General features: G+C 39.0%; 2 protein-coding genes across 3 annotated transcripts in view; both read left to right on the forward strand.

Annotated features, from left to right (window-relative positions):
• Positions 1-13,128, forward strand: part of LOC108670878 (dual specificity phosphatase 29) — a 29,626-nt gene that overhangs the window by 3,066 nt on the left and 13,432 nt on the right. The gene's annotated exons all lie outside the window — the stretch shown is intronic.
• Positions 323-7,598, forward strand: LOC108670877. The gene is made up of 4 exons (XM_018158366.2): positions 323-1,105; positions 2,158-3,289; positions 3,473-3,696; positions 4,130-7,598. Exons 1-4 carry the CDS (start codon positions 1,057-1,059, stop codon positions 4,339-4,341), a joined length of 1,617 nt encoding a protein of 538 aa, XP_018013855.1. The 5' UTR covers positions 323-1,056; the 3' UTR covers positions 4,342-7,598.

The following is a 13,128-nucleotide window of genomic DNA, read 5'->3' on the forward strand; positions in this document are numbered from 1 at the left end:
ACTCTAGGTGCTCCCACTCTGCCCAGCACACCTCCTCAGCACTCTAGGTGCTCCCACTCTGCCCAGCACACCTCCTCAGCACTCTAGGTGCCCCCACTCTGCCCAGCACACCTCCTCAGCACACTAGGTGCTCCCACTCTGCCCAGCACACCCCCTCAGCACTCTAGGTGCTCCCACTCTGCCCAGCACACTAGGTGCCCCCCAGCATTCCTACAGAGGTTGGCACCGTGTAAGCAAAGGCGTCAGTGCCACACGGACGGCGTCAGTGCCAGCCAGACTTGGTCGTCGCTAGCTAACCTGTGGTCACATACCAACGACTAGCGGCTGCACGCCTGACGAAATAATTCAGTTTATTGTCGTGTATTTAGGCTTTATTTTGTGATAATTGTGTGAAACGGGTTGCGGCGTGAAATTACTTTTTTGCAGAAAATCAGAGTTTTGCATACATTATCACGGTGTGAATTGTTCTAGCCCAAGTTTCGCATTGTTTGGTTCCGAGACCGAAAATCGTGTACGCAAATTGTTGTTTCTTTGAGTTCTGCCTCTATTACCTTAACATTTGCGAAGTGATGAAAGTGTCATTCTTCAATAAAATACTACTGTTTATCGCGAATGCATTCATGACTAATATCTTCAACTCTGCTCGAAAGACCAATTTCTTTCTTCTGAATTTTCGCACGTTGACATTTAGCTTCCCAAATAAATCATCACTTTTATGACAAAATTTGCATGTTGAAAGCAGTTTCTCCTGTAGGATGAAGTTCCACAGCTTTTGAATGCGTGTAATAATTGTTTTTGGCATTACTTGTATAGTGTATCAGTAAGCAATTGTTTGTTCAATAACGTCGTTACGAATCGGTAAATATATGTCTAGTATTGTCTAATTTTTATGATACTGATAGGTTTTGATTTTATCTCAGGGAGATTTTGCTTTTATCTCAGGGTTGTTTCTCCTCTCTAGTTTTCACGTTAGGTTTGTTCCGTTGATCTCGACGAAATTGATACTGATGTTCATTTCCCTGCAGTCGTTTAGGTTGTAAATTGTAGCCCTTCACCATGGAGAAAATGTATAAAGATATTCTGATTGTTCGATGCCGCCCTTCAAGTGAGTTGAGTGACCATAGCTAGTTTGTGTATTACAAATAAATAAATTACAAAAATTAATACAAATAAATAATTAAATAAATTATTGGTGTAAATAAACTCTTTCGTTTCCTATGTTGGCTTTTCTATTTTTACATCTATTTTAGTATTTTCTCTTTGTTCAAACTATTTATTTCAACCGATGTTATTATTCTTCTTGTATTTGTAACCCTGATTTCAGTCGACGAAAGTTATTCAGTCAAATTATTTGCATTTACCGATATTAGAATGTTTTCATTTGAGAATGGTTTCATTGAATTCCGCTCCTTGATTATATAGGTACATAACTCGTGTTAGTCCTTCACCCTATAATTCACACATAATTGGGAAAACTCTCGATTTCAGGAAAATTCATGACCTAACATCCTGAAACATATGATAATTTTGACCGTGACTTAATTTATTTATATATCATCTGAGAGGTTATTCTTATTCGTAAATACTGCGTTCGAGAATGTTATTGCATATTATTTTTTCTCGCTTGCGCTCGCTGTTTTTCAGTAATGCTAACATTTCCCAACATTATCGGCTACAGCTCGTTCGTTATACTGCTTGATTATCTTACAAATTGGGCTGATTAATCATTGTCTCCAATAGCCGCTTATAATAAATGCGTAACCAATCCTCATGCTCTAAATTATGCTACTCCATGATTTTTTCATATTATTTTAATTGGACTGCATTGGTTTACATTATTTTATAATAGATGATCGGTGTAAATACTTGGCAATCTTCAACTAGAAATTACATCTTCATTTGAATCGGTACTTTCTTCGTTATTCTGCCAAGAATTTAACTGGCCAGTAATGACCAGGTATGCGTTAGTTGACGATCGAGCTTCAATTGTTCGCTCTGATGCCTCACCATTATTAGTAACTAATTCTAATTATAATATTAATTTCATTGTTTACGATTGATTTTGCCCAGAAAAATTATATGACTGATTACCTACATTAAACTATTGAAATTTGTTACTTGTTGCTAACTAGACGTGTTACCATGTGTGTTGAGTAGGCAGGGACAGCAGTGCGGATCGGCAGCGCAGTGTAACAGGCAGCCCACAAAACGGATTCTACTCTGGACTCAACGGCCTGTCAAAAACTGCAAGCAACAAAATCAACGACACATTTCCCAAGGCTTACAACCACGTTTCCCGATTGGACGCTGGGACTGTCAATGATGGTCATAAGTCCTCACATCGAAATTTGAGCAACGACAGCTCATCGTCAAATCAACAAACCTACAATAACACCAGCCGGCTTGTTGTTTCGAACGGGTTTAGTAACGGTCATGATGTAGCGACCATTCGCAACAGCAGACTTGACCAGAATTGTAACCTGGTGCCTCGTAAAAAATCGGCTCCTGGCATTGCCATCACTGCCGGGGGCTTCCACTTTGACGGTCACGTTCCACGAGACGATTATCTCCCGCAGTATTTGAAGCTCCTGCAGTGTAATAACGCCCGTTCCAACGAAACTGTTGATGCCATCAAATCTGTACCAGTGAGTCCTTTTGCTGCTCGTAGATGGACTAGCATTCAAAGCGGACAGCCGCCTCCCAATAATCTTAATTTGCGACGTGGCCGTGCGTCTGTGACAGTCCTTACCGACGAGTCGCCGCGTTCCAGCGCCGACAGATGCCTCTGGTCACCCAGTGACGACAAGTTCCTCAAACATCCTCTTTCGAAAATATCGGTCATCAACGCCGGGCTATCACTTGCCGAGCACCCTGATCCCAGTTCATCCCTCATCAACTCGGCAGCTGCCGCTGGCTCCGCGGCTGGTTTTGCTGCTGCTTCAGCCGCTCTTAACACTTCGTCTGTAACTGCTTCACCTTTCGATCACTGGTCACACGTGCCCCGTTCCCCTGTCGCCGAGCGGCGCCGGTCCAAAATAGGCAACAAAAACTCCAGAAAATCGGGAGCGGGCGTTACCGCTACCGGTTCCAGTCCTTTGTTTTCAAACGGCGCCATGAGCGGCACCGAGAAAGCCAAATCCGAAGTGAGCGTCAGGGACCTCACGATCATGCTGCAGAGCGTGAAACCCGACGTAGGGCCGTTACCAGGTCACGAGATGGACCGAACTCCTCGCTACCTTGCCGGTGTCTGCATGGACGAGTGCTACCCGGGCCTTTATATAGGCGACATGTGAGTACCCCTTGATAAAATGCATTGAATGATCTATATTTTTCATTACTGAACCTGGAAATGATAATCCAATATTTATTTATTATGTATAATTTCTATCTGGCGAGATAATGACTACCTACTCAATTTCATATTTTATAGTTATTCTCGACTCAAGAGCGTGCATTTCTCGTTAATTTCCAGAGGAGCAGCAAAAGACCGCGCGTATTTACAAAGAGTGGGCATAACCCACGTGCTCAACACGGCTGAGGGCAAGAAGATGTGCACCGTGGACACCAACGCCGAGTATTATAAAGAAGTCAACATCAAGTACCTGGGCCTGGAACTGCTCGACATCCCCTCTGCCAACATCTCGCAGTTCTTCGAGCAGGGCGCTCAGTTCATCGATGACTGCCTCAGTAGTGGAGGTGAGGCTATCAATTGAAGTGATAGCAGTAGAGTTTAAAATATGTTAGCTTGAAGAATTGTTCTTTAATGAAGTACTTTTGATAGTGTTTAGGTCTAATCCTGCATTTAGAATACAGTGAAGGAAATGAAATTAGACACGGCAAAGTCGTGCGCGCTTTTGTCAGCCTGGTAAAATTTACTGTGTAACTCACATTTGCTATGCGCCTTGTTAGTTGATCTCGACCTTAGATGTAGAAGATGGAATATATATTTTGCTATATAATAATACATAAGGGTGGTGCAATGCTCTAGCTAAAATGTGGACCAACGACAAAATTTTTTTTTCACTGATGCAGGCTCAGAGCTGACGCACCTATTGACTCGCTTTGCTCAATCAATATCTGTTAATCGTGTAAATACTACTAACTTTAGAATGTTTGTTGATGGCTACAGGCAAAGTGCTGGTGCACTGCTTCATGGGCATCAGTCGCTCCTCGACAATAGCGGCGGCGTTTCTGATGCTGAGGCGCAACATGGGCGTCATGGAGGCACTCACGACACTCAGACGTCGCCGCTCCATCTACCCCAACGATGGTTTCCTTCACCAACTCGTGCAGCTCGACAGCAGACTTGCCAAACAAAGAAAGGCTACGCCAAAGCCGTGAAAACTTGACAAGTCATTGTTAATTTTCGCAACGCAATAGCACACTGCCAAAACGCAGTAAAATGTCGTTCAAATTTAACGAAACGTGCAACTTTTGATTGTTTATTTTTATGTGAAATATGAATGGCGCCAGGGACCCGATAAGTTCTTGAGACTGAACATAAGATTTCCTTGAAGCCTTGAGCAATAAAAACGACAAAAACTATACAGCATCAAGTTCTTATTTGAACGTCAAATGCCCTAGAGACTAAGTAACCTCACCAAAGCCTTAAAAGTGTGACTAGTTCTTAGTACTAAGGTTTGTACGCATCCGCAAGCGACCTATTTATTAATTCGTCATTTTTATGCTCTTTGCTTGTTAATTAAGCTTTGCGGGAATTATACATTCGCGTTCTTATCTTTAGGTATGAGTTGTGCCATTTCTAGAAGATAAAATGTATTGCAGACCGTATAGAGCGTTGCTTTTGTAGGAATGCTTACAGTCGAAGAATGCAAATAGACGTTGTTGCTGAATACTGTGTCTGTGGTGAACTGGTCTAAAGGTTCAATATTGATATTCAAATTATAAGCGACAGAAATTCAATATTTTCTCGTGTTTTTTGTCTGGCTATTTTGTTCCGTGTATTTGTTTCTCTTATTCTCTTACTTTATATTATATATCAAGTATTCTCGGTATTTGGTGAAAGTGTGACTGCAATGCTGCCTAATGTCCAAGTTTTGAAGCAGTAGTGGTGCAGCAGTGAGCCGAAATCTATAACAGAACTGGGGTAAAGACTGGAATCTATTAATCTCTGGGAATAGGTTTTCAAGTTACTACAATAAAGTTAAAAGTTAAATAAAATAAAGTAAAAACTTTGTACTCAGCAGATTTTACCTTATTAGCTAAATTTAATCGTAATTTGTACGGTTTCGATCCCGGTTGAGTGGAGATTCCTTGCACTCGATGATGCATGGGATGCGCAGCGATGCATTGAATTACATCAGTACAATTTAATATATACGTGGTTCCATCAATAGGTCAATTAGATGAACCAAGAACACCTGCGATTTTCATGTAACAGCCTTGAATATTTCAAGGAGGTTGAGATGTTGAAACTTTGATGCGTTCTTGCTGAGCATGAACTTGATGTTCACTTCGAGGTCCTTATTTCGGCCGTTGATCTCCGCTGTTAAATGTTACAGTACCCGAGTTCGTTATCACTCTGTAGTGTGTTGGTATTTGAATTTCAATCCTAATCATGAATGCGATAATTTGCCCAACTTTTATCGGGTATACCTGGTGTAGTGAACCGAGCACTGATATGTTTTGAACAATTAGGCATGCACGCTTAGAATACGGTTGATTACACTTTACATTTGTCACATCTGGTGCTGACATGTATGGACTATGTCATTTTAATCATCACGTCTCCCCCTTTATAACTTTTATTGTAAGAAATGTGTGCGTGTTTTTTTTCTGTTTCGCGGAAGCCTCTGATGCACGCATGTTATTCGTCGCAATTTTAATTCAAGTTCTAGTCGCGAAGTTTGTTCAAGAGATATAAGAGATTTAGAATATTTTACTTCCCATTGTTTGCGGAAATGAGCCCGCCGGGTGCTGAAATTATTTTGATGACGGTACGAGTTTTTCAGAGTCAACATCTAATGAATTTCTCTGAAAGGCCGTTCTGAAGGTACCGTTGATTTTATACAACTTTTCTGCAATAGCTTCATGATGATGAACGATGAAATTTGTGGTACTCGTTGTAGCTGGTTAAGACAAAACACCTGCAATCTTAGAACGAGGAACATCAATCGGGCAAAATTTGTATTTGGACTTCGTCTTATGTGCCCTGCAAGCGGCGCTCACGAACTTTCTCTTTATTGCTGCAGTAGCATTAATATTTCTGCCAGCAATTATCGCTGTCCTATGCAATGATTTATGATTTAGTATATGAAGACTGCTTATTGTTAATGGAACCAAAATAATAATTCGGTACCGTTTTGTTATTGCAGTTAACAGTTCGTTATCTACGCTTTTATTCTAAGGTAGCCTCGTTTTATTCTCAAAATTTTTATAGAGTATTTATGCTTCCAGCTTAATTTTTAACCTTAATAAAGTTTTTATGTAATTTTTTAATTGATAATTCAAGCGGGAACTTGTATTTGGGTACTAATCCTACTTGAGGAATTTCTGCTCTTGTAGAGTAGGTAAATATTTTATATTCAGCTTTAGTGTGTCGCAGTGATAATTTATGCTCGTGTGTCTTTGTTTAAACAATTAATATTTAGTCGATGTTGAGTCCATCTGTGCCCCAGACGTGTGTGTTTTCTGGTCTGTTAATGAAAATAGCTCTAAGCAAACTTTAGAAGCTTGTAACAGCTTCTTATTCAACCTGTTACGTTATATTGTTCTGGTTTAAATTACCGCTGCACCTAAACGGTCTTCAGTAGGTAACAATTCAGGGAAGAACGTATTTGTTTTACCCTATTTACAGTATCTTAAACTTGCACGACCATTTCTTACCAGGGGCTATCAATCGATGCAATAATTCTCTGCTCTTTTATCATGTATTATGCAGTGCAATCCTAAGCCAATGCAATCCTGCCCCCAGGATGGGAGTTGATATGTGTTTGATTTGTCTCGACCACATTTCCTTGCTGCTGATATCATGTAGTAGGCTTAGTGATGCTGCTATTATGTTTACGATCTACTATTCCAACAGAGATATATTTTTTCGCCTTGTATCAATATATACCCTCACCCTGACGTCCTGCTAGTTCATTGCCCCTCGTTGTTCATCGTCTCCTATTGTAACTTATATTGTGATGTTCCTAAGTTTAGAAGACAGAAATCTCGAAATTCGGACCTGAATTTACTGCCTATCATTGCCGTTTTAGTGAATTCCTCTCATGGCGAGGTTTGTAAAAATCCCTATATATGACTACACTTTTACACAAACGAACATTAGTTTAATGTAATTATTACGATAAACATTATTATAATATAAAATTATTACGATAAACGTGACCTAGATCGTGTGCTGTTGGCGTTGGGCATTAATGAAATGAGGCGTTGGGGGGCCACGAAAAATATTAGAGCTTAAATTGATTGCGTACTTGCAATAGACCAGAGGTAATCGATTCCTAATTAAACAAATGGAAACTTGGTAAATTCCAGAAATTTTGACAAATTCTAGACAGATTTCGACTTATTTAATTAATGATGATCATGCATAAAAAGAATATGAAACTATTGGAATTGGATTGCTTAACGAATTGCTATTTTATTTAACCCTTCAAACGCAGTGCGTGTACCTGAGTGGAGAGATGCGCATGTTATCAGTTGTGAGTTAGGCATGATTTCCATAACCATGTGATGAATGAAAAATTTTCAAAATAACGAAAAGTTCAAATATACTAAGGTTTCATGGTATATATAGACGTTTACTTTTTATTATTTTTCGTCACTTGTCTTACTCAACCCTTGACTCTTTATTTCTCTTCTACTGCTTCCATATTCTCATTTTCTTCACCTTCAATTCTTGACTATTTCTCCTAAGTTTCTTTTTAATTTTACTCGTGCTTCCCCACGTGTTTAATAATTCCCTTTGTTGACGTGGCCCTGTCTCCCGCCATCTTCCCCAGAGGGGCGCTTGCGGCTGCCAAAAATGTTCATTGCCGCTGATTGCTCGGGTATTCTGGTAATGTGATACTTTTTGCCAGCAAATTTGTTCGTCAATCGGCAATTTATCGTGATCCCGGCAACTGCATGAGTCTGTCATTGTTTTCATCATTTTTTTCTATTTTCAGTTTGCGCACACGTTTTTGGTTACCTGTGCTAATTTTTTCAGCTAATTTTTGATCGCGATTTAATGCTGAAAGTTATGTAGAGTAAGTATATGAAATGAAGAAAAAGCGAAAAATTATTTACCCTTACGAATATATCACACTTTCCCTTGCACTCGTTTTCAATTCGGAAAAGTGTCGGAAACATTCTTTAGAGACGTTAGATATTTTATCTATGACCCCTTGAGATTTAGTAACGATTCAATGACTAGTTGTGGAACCGAAAACTTCGTTGCAATCCTCAGCGCCGGCTATCAAGTGAACGCAGCTTCGCGCTCGGTAACTTAATCTGAGGAAGTTGTCAGCGAGCCTAATGCTAAGTACTTAGATCACGTTGCGCACTCGCGAATCCTTCAGTTGTTTGAAATGAAACCTGTAAAGGGTTCAGTCAGAACGGCGCACTGTGACAATGTTACGGTTCCACATTTCTTACATTTTGAATACACCAAATAATATCACCATAAAGAGGTATAAAGATGTAAAGTAATGTATTAACAAACGTTTATTCTTCCTGTAGTGAGGCATTGTGCCGTAGTGACTTGCAGACCCACGCACCGACACATTCTTGCCGCGTCAAGACGACTGCTTGCAGCCACACGTTTTATTTATCCAACATTTTCAGCTGCAGTATTGGATCTTTCATAGCTAAATAGCTGAAGCGCTAGTAAACATGTGGCCACTAAACTAACTAACTAACTTGGATCTTTCAATGCGTTTATTACTTTATTTGTCAATGCTTATCATGAGATCTTGCTTTAATATTAGCAGATTGTGAGTAGCTGCCGATTCTGTGAATGCAATGCGGACGAGTTATGAAAAGGGCTCAGGTTATAATTCATATTCTTTTTTATTCTAATTAAAGTTGTACTCTACGATAGCGATACGCTTCACGATATGTACTCCAATTCTTAATTTTCGTTCATTGTTTTAAAAATTAAATTTTACGCATTAAAATAGCTTTCTGACTCGAAATTTTCTCCGACCCGCCAAAAAGTGGAACACAGACCAATGTATAGAAGTATATATGCCATTTTCCGACACAAAAAGGAACCTTTGCTATACCCTGTCATTCGGTTGAGGATTCACGGGAAAATATTACTTTTTGTTCACTTGAAGCGAACATTCTTTTAACGTAATTTTTTGTGCTCCGAGATCGACAGCTGAATAATGTTAGGTAAAAAGAGACCGATTGATGGTACGCAGGTAGTAAAACACCAAGTTCTGTGTACCCTCGATTCTCATCGTCCATTCATTTATGTTAACTTCAAAGCTTACTACGTAAGAATCAAGCTCCATGTACACACCTCGGTAGTAAGAATTTCGACGGTCTTTATAAATTTTTCTGGTATGTCAAGCATGGATCGGACCAACCGGACAAAAAATCACGCATGCAAAATCGCCTATTGTATGTACATTGTCCACCGGATGTAGCCTACATACCGGTTGTGTTCTAGATATAGAAAATTAATATTTTCAAGCGGTTTACAATAGATTAGGTTTCTATACTAATTTTTTCTTACTGTGATGAAACAAACCATGAAAATAATGAAATCATGCAGTAAGAATGCAAAAAGAAATAGAATTCAATCTTCACTACTACTGCTCAGTTGGCGTCAATTCTGCTGACATGTAACATTTGAGCGCTTACTTCAACAATGGATTTCATTTCTCCGCTGTATTTATCAAAAATTTGCACTGTATTTCTATTTTAATCTCCACCCTATTATTGCGCCATTTCCCTAATCGTTATCTGCCAAGATTTACAATCACGTTATTTTCAGAACATTCATGCCTAGCGAAGTATAAACTTCTCGAAATTATAGATATTTTTCAGTACCTGCGTTGCCTGCAGAAGAACATATTCGGTCAACTGGGATGCGGAAAGCTCAATTGATTGCCGGAAGCGTGTGCGAGAGCTGCCAAGTACTGGCGGTAAAATGTTCGCCGTCTCCTCCAACTTACCAACTATGAATAGCCTGCAGCGAGCTGTGCTGGCGACCGCGCTATGTGCATGATGAGCTTGAAGCTTCTTGCATCGCTACATTTGAAATCATTTCTGTCAGTATAAACTCGCAAAGATTTCGTCTATTCGCCTGTTTGCTTAAAATTTGAATAATATCGTTCGGGATTTGTAATCAAAACCCCTTTGTTGGCATAGGCTACTTCGTAATCGACATTATTATTCTGAATTACACCCAATGACGTGGCCAGACGTCTGAAATACCTTGATATGTCAGGATACCTTCTCCTGAAGTCGGCTTCAATTCATATGTGCACAATTTAAGCCCTTAATTGGGGAAAAAGTTGACATCGTTGCGGCTTTGTTGTGGCTCGTACAATAAATTGGTGATGCGAACTGTAACGTATAGGATTTCTTAGCTATAATCGGAAGTATCTAAAAATATAAACCAGATTTCAATGTACTGAATCATAGAACCTGCTGCTGAAGTTTTCAGTTCTATCATCAAGTGTTGAGTCATGCCGCTGTCATCCCCTTGACACGCCAATGAAACTACCTTCTAGTTGACTATTGCGCTGCCGCTGGTGTATAGGCTTATATATAGGCTGGGCCACACATGAAGTGCATCTCAACAACAGCTCTCACGATGAAAGCAGTAATAAATTTATTTTATTATGCAATGCAAGAATATTCCCTTGATTTCCATTATCGGTGGAATATTTACGCTCCTGCAGGGACGTCGCTCAAACTCTCCTTGAACGTTGAAGTCTATGTGTCAAAAATATTTTTCAAACACCTAATAAGTAATAATGCTCCGCATTGAACATTTGTGTTTACTTTTTTCAGCAAGTATCCCGTGAGAAAGTAATCGGTTGCTACAGATGACGCTCTAACTCTAAGTTGCCCTTATAGTAACTTACCAATTGCAGTTATAATAACTGCGAGAGGAATTGCATAGAAAAAACACCAAAGTTGACTTAGCTATCTCAAATGTAGCTGCATGGTATTTGATAAATATTATCTATGGCGCTATTTTCAATCTTAGTCCAGAAGTTTATCGACTTTAATCCATTACCGGTTATATGGATATATTAAGGATTCTCATCGCGTCTTTGCTTATCAACTTCTTAACCTAGTGGGGACGCACCCCATCACTCAAGATTAGGTTTGAATTTTTTTATATTTTTTTCTGAATTCTAATGAAATAACCTCTTAATAGCGTAACAATAACATCATTGAAGAACTTACAAATTATCATTCCCGTTTCAATTCGGAATTAACCTAACGTCCTAACCCATTTTTTGCCTAATTTCTTTAATGGGAACAGTCGTCAAGTTTTCGCTTTACGGCCGAGCTGTTATGTATTTGAATAAAGAAACGTTAACGGATCAAGTGTGCAATGTGAGCTTCCGACCGAGTCCCATAAAACTAGCTTGATAGCCAGTATATACTGACACGCTTCGTAGAGCGCTTCTGCAGAGATCTCGTTGCGCTTGAGGAACACCTATATATACTGTAGGAAAACTTCTGATTCGTGTCAGATAATGATTCCGAAGGATCACAGGAAGTAAAGCGATGTTTTTTTATTCATCTTCATTTCATGATATCAAAATGTTATAGATAGGTCGGAGACATTTCGAGGCAAGCTGTATGAAGCAAATCTCGCTGCCAACTAAACCTTGCCCTCAAGAAACCAACCTCAGCAGGTTTGAGTCGAGAGAAGTTCGAAGGCAGGCATACTGGGTGAGAAATAAAGAGCGCTTCATCATTAGTGTGTGGATATATTCAATTATTGTACAGCATTATTATCAACTTGGTAATAAATTCCCTCAAAAAGGACTTAATTTTTTTATTGAAATTAGGTGGACTATCGAGATTTCTGATTTCCTAACTTCCAGGTAACTTTTTTTCTTACGACTAGTCGCACATACTATGATAATCTTATGTCAAGTCAGGTGGTATCGGAATTTACAATGTTAACGTTCAAGATTGGTTTCTAAGTGCTTATAGAATTAACATATAGTGAAACTCAAATAATCGTCCCAATGGATACTTCCAAAATACTCAAATAATGAGTGTTTAAGCTTTTAAAATTTAATTTTGCGAACATAAGCATTTGAGAAAATTGACATTATTGATATTCAGTCTGGAAAACGGCCATTTAATTGGAAAGATGTGAAATAGAAGCGAAAAAATACGAGTGCCATGCAACTAAAATGTGAGGAACCGAACGGTCTGCACAACAAATAATCACCTCTTTATAATATAAATGAAATAATTGGGAGATAAGTTAGTAGCGACGTGAACTGTAATGATACCAGAAATGTAAAAAAAAACCGCATGACCGGTCGGAGAATATGTCAACACTTCACAAGCATGTTGTCGTTAACGCCTTTCCTTCCACTAATAAACGAAGAAAGTCAGCCACAATGATCTTGAGTACTAATTAAAATGCTATTGTAATAAAATATTGAATACGAACTAGGGAGATATTGTTTTAGAACTACATATATGAAGGACTGAAAGTATTCACTGGGATCCTTGCGCTAGAAGTGCCGGCTTACTTACTAATCCACTCTGGCTTGCGGAAACTGGAGTTCAAAAGTTTGAAATGCACTCAAATTGATGAGCGCATCCTGCCAAGTGCGGCGCTGAGTGTGGTTTAAAACTTTTAAATCGACATCGAAGTGATTAAAATTCGGAAATTCGAGTTGTTCAATTCAAAATACTTTGTTTTATAGAATTGTTAATGGTCATCTTTCAATTTATAGTCCAAATCTGTGTAGCGTGTGTTCTTGCTCATTGTTCAACAGTTTACTCCAAATTTGGTAAACTAATTATATTTCAATAGCTAAAACAAGTAATTAAATTCCTGTGAATAAATTTTTAATGGCATTATATGCATCTCTTGATGCCTGAAATTCTTACGCATGTGAAAAAAATCCCCCATGAGTTCAGTAGAGATCGTCAATTTAATTGAAAACCTCGACTTTGAACGTC

Source organism: Hyalella azteca, unplaced genomic scaffold (genome assembly GCF_000764305.2).
Source record: "Hyalella azteca isolate HAZT.00-mixed unplaced genomic scaffold, Hazt_2.0.2 contig399, whole genome shotgun sequence".
Classification (NCBI taxonomy): domain Eukaryota; kingdom Metazoa; phylum Arthropoda; class Malacostraca; order Amphipoda; family Hyalellidae; genus Hyalella; species Hyalella azteca.

What these genes read in the sequence shown, in the direction of transcription:
- LOC108670877 (XM_018158366.2), top strand. Translation starts at nt 1,057, where the DNA reads ATGGAGAAAATGTATAAAGATATTCTGATTGTTCGATGCCGCCCTTCA. An exon ending in TGTTCGATGCCGCCCTTCAA is followed by an intron (nt 1,106 to 2,157) that starts GTGAGTTGAGTG and finishes TGTGTTGAGTAG; the next exon opens with GCAGGGACAGCAGTGCGGAT. An exon ending in GGCCTTTATATAGGCGACAT is followed by an intron (nt 3,290 to 3,472) that starts GTGAGTACCCCT and finishes GTTAATTTCCAG; the next exon opens with AGGAGCAGCAAAAGACCGCG.